Below are 13,399 nucleotides of genomic sequence, written 5' to 3'. Positions count from 1 at the left end.
GTGAGCAGGGAACAGACTGCAGCCCAGCTTTGGTTTCTTCCACTCTGCCTTACCCCTTGGACGACATGGTCTCCCTCCTCGGCTGTTCGTAGAGTTCTCCAGAGCATGTCTTCAGTCTCATCTGGCCCATCTTCATCACTGCTTCCTGTCTTGCTCTGACTTTACATCAGCCCTTGGGGACTGCCCTCCTAACACGCTTACCTGGATAGATCCACACTCATGCCAGAGTGACCTTTTGTATCGTGTGGCTTTCCTCCTTAAAACTGTGGCTTCTTCCATGCTTACAGGGTAGAGCTTAAGCTTCAAGACTTGAACTTGGATCTTCTTCATGGGATGCACCTGCAAGTGTCCTCCACCTCTCCCCTGCCTCTCATTGTTTACAGGGTGGAGCAGCAGGGGCTGAAACCCCTGGAGAGTTAAGCTCACATTGTAAAATAGTTGCCATTTGGTGTGTATATCAATCTCCTTAGATTTTCATTAGTGAGCACTGGGACTCTTGCAGCAGAACATGTTTAGTGTGTGTGATATTGTGTGTTTTTGTTTATTTTGCTGAGTGTTCACTATGTGTCCAGCACGGAATGCTCTCCACGGATTAGTTCATTTCATCCTCACCGTAACATTGTGAAATGCAGGTCCTATTAACTCTGTTTGACAAATGAGGAAACTGAAGTTCAGAGAGGTTAATAATTTAATGGTGTTCACATAGCTACTAAGAGAAAGAATAGGGATTTGATCTCAGTTGTCTGACTCCAGAACTGCTTGGAGTTACTGCGCTGCACACGCTAGCAAAAGAGAATTTGCCAGTGTGCATATTTGAGAATCAGACCCTGAAACACAATTCAACCAGAAAGTACCCCTAGAAATAGGGTCATGTGTTCACGGGAAGCTTTCTCACCCTTGAACTTTTGTCTTACTGAGTGGACACCCCGTTCTAGTAGGTGACTGTGTAACATTATGTGACATAAAGGCACAATTATATCCTGGACTTTGGAGGACCACAGAGACTTCATCTAATACTTCAGTTAGTGTCCACCAGTAATGTTAGTGCATGCATTAGTTGTTTGGAATTCATGGCTCAGATGTTAAAGAATCTGCCTGCAATGTAGGAGACCCAGGTTTAGTCCCTGGGTTGGGAAGATCCCCTGGAGAAGGGAATGGCTACCCACTCCAGTATTCTTGCCTAGAAAATTCCATGGACAGAGGAGCCTGGTGGACTACAGTTCATGGGGTTGCAAAGAGTTGGACATGACTAAGTGACTAACACCTTCACCCCTCATCCTTCAGGTTAGGCGTTGTTAAGCACTGTCACTGGAGCAGGAAATAAGACATATGTGGAACTTAGTCTAGTGGGAGGAGATTGAGGCTCTACAGTGAGATGAATAGTTACAGACGGGGCACGGTGCTGTGTAGCAAGGCAGAGTCAGTGCTGTGAGAGCAGATGGGGGGCCTGACCGGCCAGGTCTCCATGGATGTGACATTGAGGCTGAGACCAAATGAAGTAGAGCAACCAGCCAGGTGAAGATCTGGAGGAAGGGGGTCCAAGCAGCGGGAACAGCAGGCACCATGCTGCTGTGACAGGAGACAGCATTGTGTGCATCAGGGACAGAACAAAGGCCATGTGCAGGGCGCCAGCCTTGTCAGGGACCTTAGTTCTTCTCCAAAGAACAACTGGAAGCTATGGGAAGTTTCCAGATGCCAGACATTGCTTCACCATCACTCAACAAGAGCTCACTTCTCAGAGTCTGCTAGGCAAGGCAAGGGGTCTGCTGTCACACAGAACTGCAGTCATCCACACGTTCACATGGTCTTGAAAGTCCCCCGTCAGTGAGTGACAGACCGTGACGGAGGTGTGAGTATGAGCATAGCTCTTGTTGAAGGGTGGGGATTCCAGAAAGAAGAGAGGAACGCTTTCTTTGCTGCAGGCAGTTGTGTCCACATAGGAGGACTGCAGAGAACAAGAAGGTTCTGAGAAGACCTGCACAGCCTTGAGTCTAGAGCAGGTTGACTCCGCCTGGAGAGATGTGAGGACTCAGGGTGCGAGGGCCGTGCTTATAGAGAAGTAGGTCAGGGGTCCAATCCCACCTGGCCACTTGGGAGGCAGCAGAGGTGTTCAAGGAGAGGAGTGACTTTATTACTCTGTGGGTCGCTGACTTTGGTGGCAGAGTGGAGGAGGCTGAGGAGGGTAGAAGCTCAGGAACTCCGTCAGGTGCTCTGCACTGGTGTGCAGGGGCCGCAGGGCTCTGGCCTTGGGCACCGACAACGGGAGCACGTGGAGGAGGCAGCTTCTGTTTCCGGGAGAACTCTGGGAAATGTCTGGGCTTTGGGGCCCAGCAGACCCGGGTTCAGATCTTGACTCTGCCACTTACTAGCTTGTGAAATCTCAGTGTCTGGTTGCCTTATTTGGTTGAGCAGGTGAGGATGCATGACTCCTACCTCCCAGGCTGTTGGGGGATATGAGTGAGCCCTTCCTGGGTCTTCTCAGGCCTTTTTCCCTGGGAGGCACCTGGTGCGTTAGGTAATGTGATCATCACTGATTGACGTATGAAGAACTGAAGTTCAGAGAGGTTAGGGAACTTGCCCAAGATCACATTGGATTCCGAGTGCTGGGGAGTGGCCCACACTGTTAGCCCCTCTGCTTACAAGGCCTGTGACTGAGTGGTTGGGAAGGCTGGAGACAGCCCTGTAGAGAGGTGACCGCTGAGCTGAGCCCTGATGTATGAGAGTGCACCAGGCATCTTGTGACGAGCAAGGGCAGCGCCTGGCGGAGAGGAAGCTCTCAAAGGAGAGGATGGAGGTCAGTGTGCCTGGAGCAGAGTGAGCCAAGGGGAGAGGGCCAGGGGCTCAGGGGACAAGGAGTGGAGAGTGGGGAGGATGAACCTCTGGCCATGCCTTGGGGGTTATGGTAAAGGCTGGGATTTTATTCCATAGGAGTGGGCAGTTTCTTGGGAAATTTTAACAGTAGTCACAGGATCTGTTGGAGAGTTTCAGACTCACTCTGGCATCCATGTGGAAGGGATTGTCAACCGCATGGGAGATGTCTTCCACGGTCCACAGGAAAGGTGCTGGGGACAGGCTTTACAGTGGGGCCTAAACAAGGGAGAGAAGTGGTCAGAGGCGTTAGAGTGATTGGACCTGCTGGTGGTCTGTGTGCGATGAGGGAAAGAGGAGTCAGAGGTCATGTCCGGGGTTTAGCTTCCTAAGATGAGTAGGGTCATTGACACGAAAGGAGGATGATCTGGGGGTGGGGGTGGGAGACAGGGCAGGGTGGGAAGCACTGCTCTCTTGAACGTGCTCGTTTGATCTGAGATGTATGAAAGGCATCCAGGTGGCGGTGTCTGGTAGGCAGTTGGATATGTGAGTCTAGACAGAGGTCAGGAGCCGTCTGGGCTAGAGACGGAAATGTGGGAGTTGTTGGCATGTAGAAGTTTGGGTGCGTGGGAGAGGGGAGACGCACAGGGTACTGCAAAGGTGAAATGTTTGGCTGCAGCGTCCGTTGTGTTGTTGAGCGTAGTCCTCCCGTGAGGGTGGCAGCCCCGAAGTGACTGGTCAGGACTGGCTCTGGCCAGGGGGCCTTCACTCTGCACAGGACTGGGGAGGCCCTGCACACGCGTGCTCACGTGTCCGTGGGACTGAACCCAGTCCTTCCTGCTTCGCTGGCCTGGGGTCTCCAAGTGTTGAAACATGATGGCCTAGATGTGGGTGCCGGGCTACTCACTAATTGGAAGGTTGGGATGACCTGAATCCTGAGAAAAACTTAGGACCTACACACAATAAAATCCATTCTTTCAAACCAGGTCAGAGTCCATGGGATCAAGTACGGTTTTAAAACTTTTCATTATATTTCTTATAATGATTTAACTTGTATATTTAAAGACTATTTTGTAAACTTTTTTTTTTAACTCAGTAGGAACTCATTTTAACTCAGTAGGAGCTCTTTCTTTTCTGTCATAAATGAAGCTTTTTTTTTCCTTCTTGCATTTGGGTAAGTTCCATATGTTAACTTATAGATGGACTGTTTGTGAACTTACACTTTAAAACTATTCGGAAACATACTGTCTCTCACAAAAATTATTTCATTTTCTCTGTTACCACAACATTCCACATGCTGTTCCTGTTGCTAAGGCCTCTGGAATGTTTCAGTGCAGAGAAAGGATATAGAACTCCTTTTTTCCCCCTGAAGAAGACATTTAAATTATTTTGTATCCCCTAGTTTACATCTAAATATGGATATCTGGAAGAATTTAGAAAGCTAAAATTCAAGTTGCTTTAGGTTCTTTTCACAGGAACTCGGTTTCATAGGGTAGCATGAACTGTACTTCAGTGTACCATCATTCTTTCCACAGGGATTGTGTGAGTGCACATGCGTACACATGCTGGCTTTTTAGGGAGATGTGACGTGCTACTAAGAGATTAAGAAGTGATTTCAGAGATGATGCAAACCTAAGTTTGAGTCCTGGTTGTACTTTCTTGCTGGGTGATACAAGATGAGTTCGTGTCTCCATCTGTAAAATTTGGCTCCTATTGTAGGATACACCTTTTAAAAAGTGCTTAGTTCAGAACTTAGCACATAGTCTCTCAGTAAATGCCATATGATTATCATCTTTATTTGTTATCGTCAGTTGCAAAAAATTTTAAGTTATTGAAGAAATTGAACTTTTTGCAGAAGTACAGGTTCCTGGTGCTCACAGAGGGACCCCTTACTCACTTCATTTTATTAGCATTTCCAAGTCTCACAAAGGTTGAAAGGAACCAGAACAGAAAAAGAACAGTTTTCTACATAAGCCTTATTGTGGCCAGTCACATCCTTATTATTTGAAAGGATTGATACAGTTTCTTTTTTTTTTTTTTTTTAATAATTGCCTTATTTATAAAGGGGTGGGGGCTAATTCCCAGCAGTATCTGCTCTCTGGCAAAGTGACTTTATCGTAAACACATAGCTTGCCATAGAGTGCTGTGAGGCACCACACAAAGCAGGCACATCGCAGAGGCCCAAGTCTAAACTGAATTCAGTCTCAACTGAAATCACCTAATTTATTTTTTTATCTGGAGGACAGTTGCTTTACATTGCTTTGTTGGTTTCTGCCATGCAATGGTGCAAATCAGCCATAACTATATATATATATATATCCCCTCCCTTCCACCACCCCCCCCCCCACCCCTGTAAGTCATCGCAGAGCGCCAGGGTGGGCGAGATCACTTAATTTAGTGCTTTGCTGCAAAGTCACTTCAGTCGTGTCCGACTCTGTGTGACCCCATAGACCGCAGCCCACCAGGCTCTGCTGTCCCTGGGATTCTCCAGGCAAGAACACTGGAGTGGGTTGCCATTTCCTTCTCCAGCGCATGAAAGTGAAAAGTGAAAGTGAAGTCACTCAGTCATGTCCAACTCTTAGCGACCCCATGGACTGCAGCCTACCAGGCTCCTCCGTCCAGGGGGTTTTCCAGGCAAGAGTACTGGAGTGGGGTGCCATTGCCTTCTCCAAATTTAATGCTTTAGCTACTGTTTAATTAATAAAACTAATTAAGTTGATTTCATTAATGACCTATTGATTTGATATTTGTAGACATTTCATATTTTTCAGCTGTAAGTTATGAATGTATGCCATTTCTGTAATTCAACTTTTCCATCTTAATTGTCTTGTATTAGAGTCATTTAACCTAGGGATATATGAAACCTAAGGTAAACTGCTAGTCTTTTTTTTTTTTAATGAAATGTCATGTCAAATGTAGCCATGGAAAGTAGCTTATTTCATGTGGATCACTGCATGGATTTAACCTTTCCCCTCTCCCACGTGTACTATTTTTAACTCAATGTGGGCTTGCTTTCGAGGAAAATAGCACATTGTTTGGCTCTTACTTTTCATGAAATTGTTAAGCTTAGTCACAGAAATCAGCAATCTGTTAGAACCTTCTTATGTTCTTTTATCAGTTTATGTGGTCAAAGGTGTTCAGCCCTGACAGTCAACTTATTGGAGTTGGCGTCTGGAAGGGATTTCTAGAAATCGTATTCCTCTGGTCTTAAAGGGACCAAATTCAAGCCACTCTTATGAGTCAGAATGAAATCTCAGGTATTGACTTAGACAAAGTAGTTCACCTTTCTATGAATCAGTTTCTTCCTCTCCACAGCAGGGCTATGATGGTATGTGCCTTAGTAATTGCAAAGGTAAATGAGATCATAGCATGTAGAACGTGTTCAGTGCCACTCCTGCATCCCAGAATCATGTCGCTCCCTGGTATGTTTCAGATTCAAAGGCTATCTGTGTAGTTCAGTGTAAATAGAAACTGTCTAAGAAAATGTGAGCTATAGCCACATGAAGATATTAGATCCGGAATTTGATATTTGAGAGATTATTGTCACTTTACATTACCTCAGGGTATTTTCTGTTTCCTTTAAAACCACCCAGTTCACCCAGGGTAGAAAAGGGTGAAATTAAATCTTACAGGAGAGAAAGCAGATGCTAATCAGCTTTTTAGATCTTTTTCCTCCCTTTAAACTTGGTATTTGGTCTACTAAAATATTTGCCCAATTGAAATGTGCTAATTATCTATTCATTGCAGATATTCTAAGTAGAGCAGCTAGTGTAAAATACCAATTTTGAAATATTTAAAAGAGTTAAGATTCTGGATTTGAAGTGTTCGCTCTGTTCCCTTGGTTGTTGCAATTATTATTAATTATCCACAGTTAGGATTTTTTGGTTAATCGTGTATTATCAGGTATCAAGTTATTGTACTTTCAATTTACATATATATGCAGGTAGACTAGTTTTATGTTTAATTAAGTTCTCACTATAAAAAAATCCAACCTGTATTTTGCCCTGTTCCAGTAATTGAGCCGAGATTAATGTATGCAGTGTTACGCTTGTACTGAAGTTCTTTCTCTTCAGTGGCATCAGTATGTAAACAAAAGGACTGGAGGTTAGTTGTGACCTGTAAAAAAAAAGTATGAAAATAGTTTTCTTTGTATTACATGTTGACGAAACCAGCAATTTTACTCTTAAGGGAAACCTCTGCTTTCTTTCTTAACTGTTGCATAGCACTCAGAGACTCGATGGCTGGGATAGAATGCATAGTTAAATAAAACCATTAGATGGTACATTTGCTGTGGTTACAGACTCTTCCTCATAACCCTTATTAGACTTCTCCTGAAGTTGCTTTATTGTGTGAGGGCATTCATGGATCGTATTTTAATACATTGGTCTGTTTTACCTCATACTAATGAATTCTCACGCATTTTATTTTAACCCTTTCTAATGGTGTTTCCGTAAGCCTGATTTGGTTTCTCTCTTCTTAGTCATGGTGCATCACATCAGTTACTTTTAAACTGGAATAACTTTATCCTGTGCACTTTATCATAAGACAGCTCTTTTAGGAAATATCACCACCCCAGATGGTTTCCTATTAACAAGAACCACGTGAGTGAGTGATGCTCTCTGTCTTTATTGCAGACATGCCAATATTTGGTCTCTGTCCAGCCCACGATGACTTCTACTTGGTGGTGTGTAACGACTGTAATCAGGTTGTCAAACCACAGGCATTTCAATCACATTATGGTAAGTGCTTAACCATTTAAAAATCATTATTAGAGGGTAAAAAGGTAGAGCAGGATTAAGCTGTGACAGCCTGGATGGGGTGTACTACCCCTCCCCTCTATCAGGAAGTAGGTTTTCTAATTGATTGAATGGGTTAATGCCTATCAGATGTTAGGGGTTTTCTGAATTTTCTTGAAAGGAATGTGCATTTTTCTCATTTTTATTAAACTTAGAGGGAAAATGTATTTCATAAAATCTTTGTTGAAATACTGCATCAGTGGAGTAAAAAATTTGTTTTCTTCTAGATCCCATGGTTGTGAATTTAGTGGGTGTTAAAATTATATATAGATACAGAATATAGAGACATGGCTCTTTTTAAAAGAAGTGTGATTTTGAAATGTCCAAATTCAGTAGTTCTAAATCTCTCTGATGTTCTAATTTGTGAATAAGATGGAACTATGCTGTCTTCCCCCATCAAAATGTGCATGTACTTAAAATGAGGCATTGTGACTTCAGGGGTTTCATGAACCTCTGAGCCTGCCCTGGGCTGTGAGACTCCAGGCCTGTTAGCTGGGTGTCAGTCATGGGAGAATCCAAATAAGGTTGTTTTGCATTGTCATAGTGGTAAAAAAAAAAAAAAAAAAAAGAGTTCTGATCATAAAGTTTAATTTTATACCCAGTAGCAACTCAGAAGTGTTTGAGTGCTCACTTTGTTTCAGGCATGGGGATGTGGTTATCTTTTCTCCATCCATGGGGTTCAAAATCTTGCTGGAGAGAAAGGCAAAGCTAACTGGACATATTTTTTTTTTTTAATAACTGCAAGTTGTTTTATTATTGTCCTCACGACTGCAAACACAGACTTGAGACAGAATAGCAACGGGGTCTTTCTGTAATAGAGCATTCAAGCAAGGCCTCTAAGGCGGTGACCCTGGTGACCTGAGCCCTAAGTGATGAGAGGGGGTCACCCATGCGGGGATCTGCAATAAAAGTGTGTGACAGAAGGGAGTGGCGGTTCACAGACCTGCAGATGGCTTGTGAAGTTAGTGAGGGAAGTAGAGACATGGGAGTCAGCCTTCTGGGCGGGGCCCTTGTTCATGTACAGGCTTGTAGGCCCGAGGAGGAAGCTGCCTGGGGGTAGTGAAGGTTTCTGTAAGGGAGGAACCCAGGACCATCTCTCTCTAGGGCAGACTGTGGGAGGAGGGTGGAAGCAGGAGAGCAGTTCAGAGGTGAAGATGATCACAGAGTAAGGCTAGGGGAACAGCAGGGCCGGAGTCACAGTCCAGCTTGGAACCTGCAAGGCTTTCTGTCGGGCTGGACTGCCATTGTTCAAAGTCACACCTTCACGATCACATCCCACCTTTTTCCCCCAAGGAATCTTTTCTGTAATCATAAAAAGGTCCTTTGAGTTTCCGCTTCTGGGTGAGGCACCAGAGTGAGCACCAACCTGAATAAGATATGGTCTCCCTCTTAAGACTCCAAGTGACTGGTATTGGAAAAGACAGCCAGTTGCCGAGTGCTTTGGGAGTTATAAAAAACAACTTCCCTGAACCCACTGAAATGTTGTGAAGTGATTGGCCTCCAACTAATAAAATAATATTAAAAAAGAAAAAGAAAGAAAGAAAACAAAACAAACAAACAAACAAAAAAACAACTTCCCTGGTGGCTCAGACGGTAAAGCGTTTACCTACAATGCGGGAGACCCGGGTTCAATCCTTGAGTCGGAAAGATCTATTGGAGAAGGAAATGGCAACCCACTCCAGTATTCTTACCTGGAAAATCCCATGGACGGAGGAGCCTGTAGGCTGCAGTCCATGGGGTCACAAAGAGTCGGACACGACTGAGCAACTTCATTTAATTTTCATTTCATTTGGGAGTAATGGGTTTTGAAGCCAGACCAGACTGGATCTACATCTAAACTAGTAAGAACCATAGGTTAGTTGTTCTCATTGAGCAAGTTTTCCGACCTCAGCTTCTTTTTTATAATGTGGGGACAGTGATAGCAACCTCATTGGTTCCCAGAGAGGATGAAGTGCAGCGGTATGGTGTAGCCCCTTGTACATACCTGACACTTGACAAGTCTGCTAGAGAGAAGAGCTGCCGCTGTGGGGACAGAAAGATGTGTGTCGAAACTCACACAGCAGTCCAAAACCGTAAGAATAAGGAGGAGCGCAGATTGCTTCTTGCTCTGTAACTCGGGGCAGACTTCTTAAAGGAAGTAGCCTTCTTCACATCAGGCTATTCCAAAGAGTAGGATGGATTGTTTTTCCCATGTGCAGATTGTCCCCATCAGTTTTTAGGTGTGGAATACGTGTCCATTTTGGAAAATGCAGAAAATACTTTATAAAAAAAAAATCACCTATGATCCTCTAAAATGGGAAGTGTTGTGATGGGGATGGACAGGGCCGTCACCGTAGCACAGATTGTGCACTGCACAGCCATGTTTGGTGGTGCCAGGTTGGCCACAGGGCTGATGGGAGCAAGTGCGGAGGCAGGAAATTCCAGGCTGTCTGGAATGTACTCCACAGAGTCTCCATTGGCTGGAGCTGATGTACCCCGTGGGGCAGAGCTGTGTGCCAGGGCAAGGCTGGGGCTGTTCAGAGAGATTCAGTGCCATCAGACACCCTGGGCTTGATATGTCGCTGGGAACCTGTTGCAGGATTTTTAACACCTGAATGATTTGCCTTAATGATGCAGTGTGGAAACAGCTACTGTTTGCATCAAGCCCACTTACAGGTGTCCCTTCTTCCAGGCCATACCTAGTCAGGAGGAGGCCCTCTTGGTCCCCTCTTCCAGAAGCACTTCACTTACTTACAGCACGTTTCTTGGAGGTGATTTTCTTTATCTTCCTCTGTCTCTCATAGAATGAATGTCTGTATATTGAGGGCGAGGGAGGGGAGGGGAGAGTGTCTCGAAATCATATTTCTTCTCTTTTTCTCTATCAGTCTGTAGCATCCATAACATCTTCTAATAAGATACATGTTCAATGACAAAGGAATTGTGCTGACTTCCAAAGTAGAAGGTGTGGTGTGAATGCAGGACTCAGTACATATTCCAGCGCCTTCTGAAAGGCAGGAAGTGCAGCTGACACAGGCCACTGGTCCCTCTAGTGGCAAGGGAGCTCGTCAAGCTGTAAGAGACGAGAGGGTCTCTGGTGGAAAGAAGAGGGCCAGGTGCTGACAGAGGGATCCATTGGGAAATGTAGGAGTTTCCTCTTTGGGGGCAGCAGCCAAGGGAATGCTGATGGAATAAACAGGAGGTTTGGAGACGGCTAGGTGTATGGGCTTGGGGGCAACTTCCCAAAGTGGAGGAAGGCACCATGTGATGTCCCTGGCCTAGTTCAGGAGTGATAGCTCACTCATCTGGAAAAAGAGAGGTGGTCGGGGGCCAGGACCAGGACCAGGAAGAAGTATTTGCAACCCGTTCTCCTTTGTTGTAATTCCAGAAGGCCTATTGCTACATGTTTATTTTCCAGAATTAAAAGCAAAACCTGTTTTTGAAATTCAAGAAATTTCTAAGTAGCCATTGCAAGCTGTTTATTGCTGTATTAGGAAGAACTTGCACCTGCCAAAGGAGAGATTCTACTGTCTTCCCTTCTGATGAACTTGGTGAAAATGTGTGAGCAGTCTTCTGTGAATTCATGTCTTAATGATACTCATCTGTGACTTTTATGAACAAGTGAGCAGTTGCTATAAAATTTAGCATACAGTTCCTTTAAAACCACTGCTGCCTGGCCGTGACGGGGAGGAAGCTACAGTAGCAGCAAGGCTTGTCGCTCAGTTCATGTTGATAATGTTATGCTGAATTTGTGAACAGGTTGTTACCCAAAATAGTGAGAGACCTGCAGACATACCTCACTTCTTGCATTTTGATTTATTGTTCTTCACAGAGAGTGTGTCTTTTACAGACTGAAAGTTGGGGGCAACTCTGGGTCAGGCAAACTCCTTGAATCTATTTTTCTAACAGCATCTACTGGCTTCATGTCTCTGTCATATTTTGTGAATTCTTGAAACATTTCAGACTTTTTCATTGTTCCTGTGTTATTGTGATTTTTGACCAGTGATTTTTGTTGCTACTTCAACTTGCTGAAGTCTCAGATGATGGTTAGCGTTTTTTAGAAACAAAGTGAAAGTCACTCAGTTGTGTTCGACTCTGTGCAACCCCATGTACTCTACAGTCCATGGAATTCTCCAGGCCAGAATCCTGGAGTGGGTAGCTTTTCCCTTCTCCAGGGGATCTTCCCAACCCAGAGATCAAACCCAGGTCTCCCGCATTGCAGACCGATTCCTTACCTGCTGAGCCACCAGGGAAGCAAGAATACTGAAGTGGGCAGCCATCTCTTCTCCAGGGGATCTTCCTGACTCAGGAAACAAACCAGGGTCTCCTGTGTTGCAAGCGGATTCTTTACCACCTGAGCTGTGAGGGAAGCTCTTTGGAAACAAAGTTTTATTTTTTTTAAATTAAGGTATGTGTGTTCTGCCCTGGTAGCTCAGCTGGTAAAGAATCTGTCTGCAATGCAGGAGACCTCTGTCTGATTCCTGGGTTGGGAAGATCCCCTGGAGAAGGGATAGGCTACCCACTGCAGTATTCTTGGGCTTCCCTGGTGGCTCAGATGGTAAGGAATCCACCCATCTTCCCAACCCAGGAAACAAACCAGGGTCTCCTGCATTGCAGGCAGATTCTTCACCAGCTGAGCTATGAGGGAAGCTCTTTAGAAACAGTTTTTTTTGTTTTTAATTAAGGTATGTGTGTTCTTTCCTGGTAACTCAGCTGGTAAAGAATCTGTCTGCAATGCAGGAAACCTGGGTTCGATCCCTGGGTTGGGAAGATCCCCTGGAGGGGAGGGCACGGCAACTGGCCCCAGTATTCTTGCCTGGAGGATCCGCATGGACAGAGGAGCCTGGTGGGCTACAGTCCGTGGGGTCACAAAGAGTCAGACAGGACTGAGCAGCTAAGCACATATACGTTCTTTTAGGGGCTTCCCTGGTGGCTCAGATGGTAAAGAGTCTCTCTGCAATGCAGGAGACCTGGGTTCAATCCCTGGGTCAGGAAGATCCCCTGGAGAAGGAAATGGCAACTCACTCCAGTTCTTCTAAGTCATAATGCTTTTTTGCACACTTAATAAGCTACAGTATGGCATAAACATAACTTTTAAGTGTTGGAAACCAGAAGATCTGTGTGACCTGCTCTCCTGAGTATTCACTATATTGCACTGGTCTGGAGCTACACCCGCAATGTTGTGTCTGTACATTTTTGCTCCGTGAGCTGCCTTTTCATGAGTTAACTATTCACCAGGATTTCTCCTGGGTCAGTGATGGTGAGTGATCGTAGTGTCATTCTGGCATTTCCATTTTGTAGTCTGATCACTCTTGTCATATAGATGACTCTCTTGGAAACTGTATAGTAATACCATGCTTTCTAGTTGTTGTTTTAATGTTTTGAAATAGTCCCGGCTGCCTCGTACTTCTCTTTAGTTATTCAGTATTTTTAGGAGTGAGATGTTTCTGACTGCTAATTTCAGATTTTCAACATACAGTTGAATCAGTGCATCCGAAACCTCCTGTGTTTCCAAATCAAAGGGGAGCTGCCTCAGTGGCCCCCTTCCTCCTGCCCACTGCAGACTGGCGGTCTGGGAGGAGCCGGAGAGAGGACCTAGGCGTCTGCGTTCCACACAGCCCCCTCAGCTGACCGTGGCCCGAGGGCTTGCCCGGATGCCTTGTGTTCCCAGCCGGTCCCCTCCCCCACGGGGCTGCTGCTTTGTATTGCTGCGCTTGGCATAGGGGCTGACGCGGATCGGCGCTCAGAGATTTGTTGAGTCTAGCAAGGATGATGGCATGAGAGGAGGGCCCTGCTTTTTTTAAGCTGATTTTTAACTT

The 13,399-nt window shown here is 45.2% G+C and overlaps 1 protein-coding gene across 3 annotated transcripts in view; it reads left to right on the top strand.

Annotated features, from left to right (window-relative positions):
* The window catches only part of ATXN7 (ataxin 7), a 132,381-nt gene that overhangs the window by 75,035 nt on the left and 43,947 nt on the right, over window positions 1–13,399 (top strand). For all 3 annotated transcript variants that reach the window (XM_065933349.1, XM_065933348.1, XM_065933350.1), the window contains one exon: window positions 7,443–7,547. In XM_065933349.1, the coding sequence (XP_065789421.1) occupies window positions 7,443–7,547 (105 nt within the window). The remainder of the gene's footprint in view (window positions 1–7,442; window positions 7,548–13,399) is intronic.

Source organism: Muntiacus reevesi, chromosome 4, assembly GCF_963930625.1.
Source record: "Muntiacus reevesi chromosome 4, mMunRee1.1, whole genome shotgun sequence".
NCBI classification, from domain to species: domain Eukaryota; kingdom Metazoa; phylum Chordata; class Mammalia; order Artiodactyla; family Cervidae; genus Muntiacus; species Muntiacus reevesi.
Note: the sequence above shows the minus strand (reverse complement) of the source record. Positions and strands in the feature narration are given on the sequence as shown.